This window comes from Penaeus chinensis, chromosome 32 (assembly GCF_019202785.1).
Source record: "Penaeus chinensis breed Huanghai No. 1 chromosome 32, ASM1920278v2, whole genome shotgun sequence".
Classification (NCBI taxonomy): Eukaryota; Metazoa; Arthropoda; class Malacostraca; order Decapoda; family Penaeidae; genus Penaeus; species Penaeus chinensis.
This window is the reverse complement of record NC_061850.1, coordinates 23,600,340-23,606,808: the sequence shown is the minus strand read 5'-3', so window position 1 is coordinate 23,606,808 and position 6,469 is coordinate 23,600,340. Positions and strand designations below refer to the sequence as shown.

Genomic DNA, 6,469 nt, shown 5'->3' with positions numbered 1-6,469 from the left:
ATATATATTTTTTTTCTCTTCTCCTTCTTTCCCTCCCTCCCTTTATCCCCTTGTTTCTCCGTGTTCTTGCTCTCATTCTCAGTTCTTAATCTCTGTCTCTCTTTTTATTCTCTTCTCTCTCTCCCATTTCACTTCGTCTCCTTGTTCTCCTTCTCAACACCGAACCTAAATCTAATCTCTCTCCCCGGTTTTTAGTGTTTGCCTTTCTCTTCTTCGTTCCTTCTCGTTCTCGCCTTTTTTCCCGTCTCTCCTTCTTCGCTCTTCTTACATTTAACTCACCTCCTCCATGGTACCGGTCTTTTCTCCTCTTCTTCTTCATCTCCCCTTTCTCTCCGTCTCTCCGTCTCCTTAGTTATTGGTCTCTGCCTCTCTCTTTTTCTTTTCTTCTTCCTCCTCTACTCTTTCTCCCCTCTCTCCTTCCCAACGCATAATTCTCCTACTCCATTGTACCTGTCTTTTCTCTTCTTCTTCTTCCTCTCCCCTTTCTCCCCGTCTCTCCTTATTCGCTCTTTTTCTCAGGTTTTATTCTCTGGCTCTCTCTTCCTCTCCCTCTCCCCCTTCTCCTCACCTCGCCTTCTCAACACCTAACTCACCTGCTCCATGATACCGGCCTTTCCCCCTCTTGTTCTTTCTCTTCTCTCTCCTTATTCACTCTCTTTCCCAGGTTGTATTCTCTGCCTCTCTCTTCCTCTCTCTCTCCCCCTTCTCCTCATCTCTCCTTATTCACTGTCCTCCTCAGGTTTTAGTTTCTGCCTCTCTCTTCCTCTCCCTCTCCCCCTTCTCCTCACCTCGCCTTCTCAACACCTAACTCACCTGCTCCATGGTACCGGCTACCCTCTGCGTCCTGGCCAGCACCCCGAGGACGTCTCTGCCCGGGTGGTTCCACAGGGTGACGCGGCTCCGTCTGTTCTTGCCGTCGTCTCGACTGTAGGCTCGCTCTTGGATGACGTCATTGCCCTCTACGAACGCCCGCACCTTCCTCATTTCTTCGGGGCTGAAGGCGTTTCTGTTGGGGGAAAGGGGGGGGGGGGGGTTGAGGTGGATGTGAGGGAAAAGGGAGGGGGGGGGTGGTTGTTGTGAGTCTTGTTTATTTGTTGATTTGGTCAAAGAAAAATAAATTGTGATGTAGATTTGTCTGGTTTGGTTTGTTTGTGCTCTCTCTCTCTCTCTCTCTCTCTCTCTCTCTCTCTCTCTCTCTCCCTTCCTCCCTCCCTCCTTCCCTACCTCCCTCCTTCTCTCTCTCTCTCTCTCTCCCTCCTTCCCTCCCTCCCTCCCTCTCCCTCCCTCCCTCCCTCCCTCTCCCTCCCTCTCTCTCCCTCCCTCTCTCTCTCTCTCTCTCTCTCTCTCTCTCTCTTTCTCTCTTTCTCTCTTTCTCTCTCCCTATCTGCTTATCCGTCTGTCTACCTCTCTTTCTCCCGCCTTTTCTCTTTCTCTCCCCTTCTCCATTCTTCTTTCACTCTCCCTCCTTCCCTTTTCCGTACTCACTACCGTCCTACACCCCTATTTCTTATCCATCCCCCTTCCCTATTCTTCCCTCTCTCTCTAATCCTTTTTACTCCTAAAACAAAGGGCCGAGTCATTAATAAAATGGGCCATAATATACATGAAGTGTTCCTCACGCGATGTTAATCTTAGCTGAGTGTTTAGAATGTGCCGTCAGTGTCTATCAGGATGCGAGGCGGAGGTCGCATCTTGCCTGAGAGACTCACGATTGCTAAAAATAATATGAGTTCGCTTTAAAAAACACTCTTAGTAATGATAAGATAACAACGACAACGGAGAAATACAGAATGAGCACGAATTCTGTTTCAAAATGGTCAGGTGGATATTTAACTGGCATTGTTATGGCTTGTAGAAATAAAAATAGCACTGAATAGCGATAGAAATATTTGTTGTTTACACATTAGGCACTTTTTATCTATCTATTTATTTTTAGTATGTTCAAGCGGTAAAGTTAGACGGTAAGATAACCACGGACATAACGTGGGGAATAATTCATATATACATTTTGCTAGATTTATTTTCTCCCTCACTTACTCTGCCTCTGTCTCTCTCTCTCTCTCTGTCTCTGTCTCTGTCTCTCTCTTTATCTCTCCTTGTCGCTCTCTCTCTCTCTCTCTCTCTCTCTCTCTCTCTCTCTCTCTCTCTCTCTCTTTCCTTGTCGCTCTCTCTCTCTCTCTCTCTCCTCTCTCTCTCTCTCTCTTTCCTTGTCGCTCTTTCTCTCTCTCTCTCTCTCTCTCTCTCTCTTCTCTCTCTCTCTCTCTCTCCACTCTCTCTCCTCTCTCTCTCTCTCTCTCTCTCTCTCTCTCTCTCTCCTCTCTCTCTCTCTCTCTCTCTCTCTCTTTCTCTCTCTCTCTCTCTCCCTCCCCCCCCCTCTCTCTCTCTCTCTCTCTCTCTCTCTCTCTCCCCCCCCCCCTCTCTCTCCTCTCTCTCTCTCTCTCTCTCTCTCTCCTCTCTCCTCTCTCTCTCCTCTCTCTCTCCTCTCTCTCTCTCTCTCTCTCTCTCTCTCTCTCTCTCTCTCTCTCCCTCTCCCCCCCCCCTCTCTCTCTCTCTCTCTCTCTCTCCCTCTCCCCCCCCCCCCCTCTCTCTCTCTCTCTCTCTCTCTCCTCTCTCTCTCCTCTCTCTCTCTCTCTCTCTCTCTCTCTCTCTCTCTCTCTCTCTCTCTCTCTCTCTCTCTCTCTCTCTCTCTCTCTCTCTCTCTCTCTCTCTCTCTCTCTCTCTCTCTCTCTCTCTCTCTCTCTCTCTCTCTCTCTCTCTCTCTCTCTCTCTCTCTCTCTCCTCTCTCTCTCTCTCTCTCTCTCTCTCTCTCTCTCTCTATTCTGGCACTAAGAAACCCTACCTTACAGCACCCCCTTCCACCCCCTCCCTCCTCTTCCATATATCCCCCTACTTTGCCTCTTCCTAAATCCTCTATTCCTCCTTCTCTCCCTCAGCTCCTATTCCCACTTTCTCTCCTTTTTTCTTTCTTTTTCTCTCTCTCGTCCCCTATTCCCGCTTTTCTTCTCCCTCTCCTTCTCTGTCTCTCGTTCTCTGCTCGTCGATCTAATGCAAAAAGAAAGAAAAGAAGGGAAGAGGAGAGGAGAAAAAAAGAAGAAAAGAGATGAAAAAAAGAAGAGAAAAGCAAACAAAGAGAAAAGAGAAAGAAAAACAAACAAATGAAATAAAGCAAAACAAAAGAAAAAAAAACTAATCTAAACCAATAAGAAAGAAGAAAAATACGTAAAGAAAAAGAAAGGGAGAAAAGAAAAAGGAAAGAAAGAAAGAAAGAATAAATTAATTAATAAATAAAAAAGGAAGAAAAAAGGAAAAATAAAAAAAAAAGAAAGAAAGAAAGAATAAATAAATAAATAAAGAATAAATAAATAAAGAAAAAAAGAAAAAAGAAAAGAAAAGAAAAGAAAAAAAAAAACCGAAAGAAAGAACGAAAGAAAGAAAAAACAAAACAATAAAAAAAATCCTAGATGCGACCTCTACAGAACAGAACTATAGAAAGAACAGCCCACGACCCACCTGACGAGGATGTAGCCGTTGGTGTCAAAAGCATCTCTCATCTCTTGCGTCACGCACCACGAGGCGGCGTCGTACGTAAACACGGACTCTAAAATGAATGAAAAAAAAGGAATATAAAGGGGGGGGAATCAAAGGGAAAATAAGGAAAAAAGGGGAAACATGGGAAAAATAGGGAAAAAAGGGAAAAAGGGGAAACAAAGGGGAAAATAAGGAAAAAAGGGGAAAAAGGGAAAAAGGGGAAATGAGGAAAAAAGGGAAAAAGGGGAAACAAAGGGGAAAATAAGGAAAAAAGGGAAAAAGGGGAAACAAAGGGGAACATGAGGGAAAAAAAGGGGAAGAAAGGGGAAACAAAGGGGAAAATAAGGGAAAACATGGATAAAAAAGTAAAAAAAAAAAAGGGAAAAAAAGGAGAAAAGGGGAAAAAAGAGAGACAGAATATAGAATAATGAACTAAAAATAAAAGGAAAATGAGGGGAAAATAAGGAAAAAAAGGGGAAAATATGGAAAAAAGGAAAAAAAAAGTGAAATAAAGTAAAAAAAAAAAAAGGGAGGGGGGGGGGGGGGGGAGTTAAATCGATGAAGAAATTAAAGGTGAGAAAAATGGTTTAAAAAAAGGTATTGTAATTGGAACAGAAAATCAGATAAAAAAGAAAAGCAAAAGAAAAAGAAAAAGAAAAAATGAGGGAAAGAGAATTTAAATCGATGAGGATATTTAAGAAGAAGGAGAAAGAAAAAGGTAAGAAAGAGAGAGATAAAAGAGCCAGAAAACGGGAAAGCAAATAAAATAAAAAGAAAAAAGAAAAGGAGGAATAGAGAATTGAATAAATGAGAAGAATAAAAAGATTAAAAAAAAATAAATGCAATAAAGTCGGATAACGGGAAGATGATGACGTTGATTAATGAAGAAAGGAATAGGGAGTTATAATAAAAAGGGAAGTGGAGGAGAGGGAGATAATCTATATTAATTTAGGTATTTAGGAAGGGGAAAGACTGTATTAAAGAAGGGAATAAAAAGGAAAATTAATTAGGGTATTTATGAAGGGAACAAATAATCATCATCAAAAGGCAGGAAAGAGAGAAAGTAAAATAAATAAATAAATAAAAGCTTAGGATAAACGTAAAAATAGAAAGTAAGAAATAATAAAGAAAGAAAAGAGAGAAAGAAAGATTAAAGAAGAAGAGAGTTGATGAAAGAGAGAGAGAAAAAGAGAGAGAGAAAAAAAAAATGATATGTGAAAAGGGAACAAATCAAGAGAGAAAAGAGAATGAAATAAGATTATAAATGAAAGAAAAATAATGAAAAAATAAAAATCAAGCCTTACATACTGATAGTCTTAGTACTTCATTATTTCGATATTTTTATCATCATTATCATCATTACATTATCATTATCATTATTGTTATTACCATTTAATATAATAATAATAATTGATAATATTGATAATAATGATAATTATTATTATTATTATCATCATTTTTATTGTTATCATTATCATTATCATTATCATTATCATTATCATTATCATTATCATTATCATTATCATTATCATTATTATTATCATTATTATTATCATTATTATCATCATCATCATCATCATTATTATTTCATCATCATCATTATTAATTCATCATTATCATTGTTATTACAATAACGATAGTCTTAAAAGGTTATTACCAAGATTCGAGAACTGCTCTAGTGCCTAAGAAGCAAATAAATTAACAAATTATAGTTATTCTGAACACGTTATCTAAAACTCTCTTGCTGTCAATTTCTCACGGGCACGAATTCTAATGCTAATATCAAATTGCTGGTATATGATATTTGCCTATTTGTTTTATCGCCTTTGAGATAAGATTGAAGAAAAACTTTCCTGTAAATTCGTTTTTGTCGGTATTTTTTTTTTTTTTTTTCAAACAACGTCCCTAATATACATTCTTTATGACTTGTGTAAAGCAATTAAACTCAAATGTATAATTGCATACACATTTTATGCATAACGACAGAATACAAACAAATATTTAATAACAACGCTCGTTATTAAACCACAACAACCAAAAAAAGAGAAAAAAAAAATATCTGCCACCACCCTCGGGCTAAACAAACAAACAAACAAACAAATAAAGTCATTCGCCATAACAAAAGATAAATCACAAACACACAAATAAACAAAATATTCTATCGTTTGTAAAAAAAGAAGAAAAAAAAAAAAAAAGAAACGAAAAAAGGAGCCAGAGGAAGATAAAACATTAACTTTCTATAAAAAAATATGAAGACAAAAGCGCAACGTACCAGCCATGGCGACGGCGAACAAGTGACTGTGTAGAAGCGCGTTCGGACTCCCTGTGGCGTCGCCTTATGGCATCTGACTCTTTTTTTTGTGGGTTTAAACGCCTTCCCACAGTCTTCTCGGGGCTGTTTCTTCTCCGTTGCATTATTGCTTTATTTTTTATTTTTTTTATCTTATCTGTATCGTGAGACCTCTATTCTGTATTTTCAGTGGGTTTAGGTTATTGTATTTCTTTATATTTTTTTACATCATTATATCATTATTATTATTATTATTATTATTATTATTATTATTATTATTATTATTATTATTATCTTTATTATTATTATTATTATTATTATTATTATTTTACCATCGAGTTCAGTGCGTTTATTTATTCTGTTTTCAGTTGTTTTCTTGTCTACATTTCTCATATTTATCACTTATCACTTTATCTGTCTGTCCGTGTCTCTCTCTCCCTCTCTCCCGTTCTCTTATTCTCTCTCTCTTCCCTCTCTCCCTTTCTCTTACTCTCTCTCTCTTCCCTCTCTCCCTTTCTCTTACTCTCTCTCTCTTCCCTCTCCCTCCCTCTTTCTCACTATCTCCCATCCCCCCGTTCTCACTCCCTTTCCTCCCTTTCTCTCTTCCTCTTTCCCAGTTCTCTCTTTTATCCTCCTATCCCCCCCCCCCCT

The 6,469-nt window shown here is 38.9% G+C and overlaps 1 protein-coding gene across 1 annotated transcript in view; it reads right to left on the bottom strand.

Moving 5' to 3' along the window:
• Positions 1–5,871, bottom strand: part of LOC125042602 (ectoine dioxygenase-like) — a 16,182-nt gene extending 10,311 nt beyond the window's left edge. The window contains exons 1-3 of the mRNA XM_047638356.1: positions 5,801–5,871; positions 3,511–3,598; positions 814–1,006 (exon numbers count right to left, since the gene is read on the bottom strand). Coding sequence (XP_047494312.1) covers positions 814–1,006; positions 3,511–3,598; positions 5,801–5,807 — 288 coding nt within the window. The 5' untranslated portion in view covers positions 5,808–5,871. The remainder of the gene's footprint in view (positions 1–813; positions 1,007–3,510; positions 3,599–5,800) is intronic.
• Between the last annotated feature and the right edge of the window lie 598 nt (positions 5,872–6,469).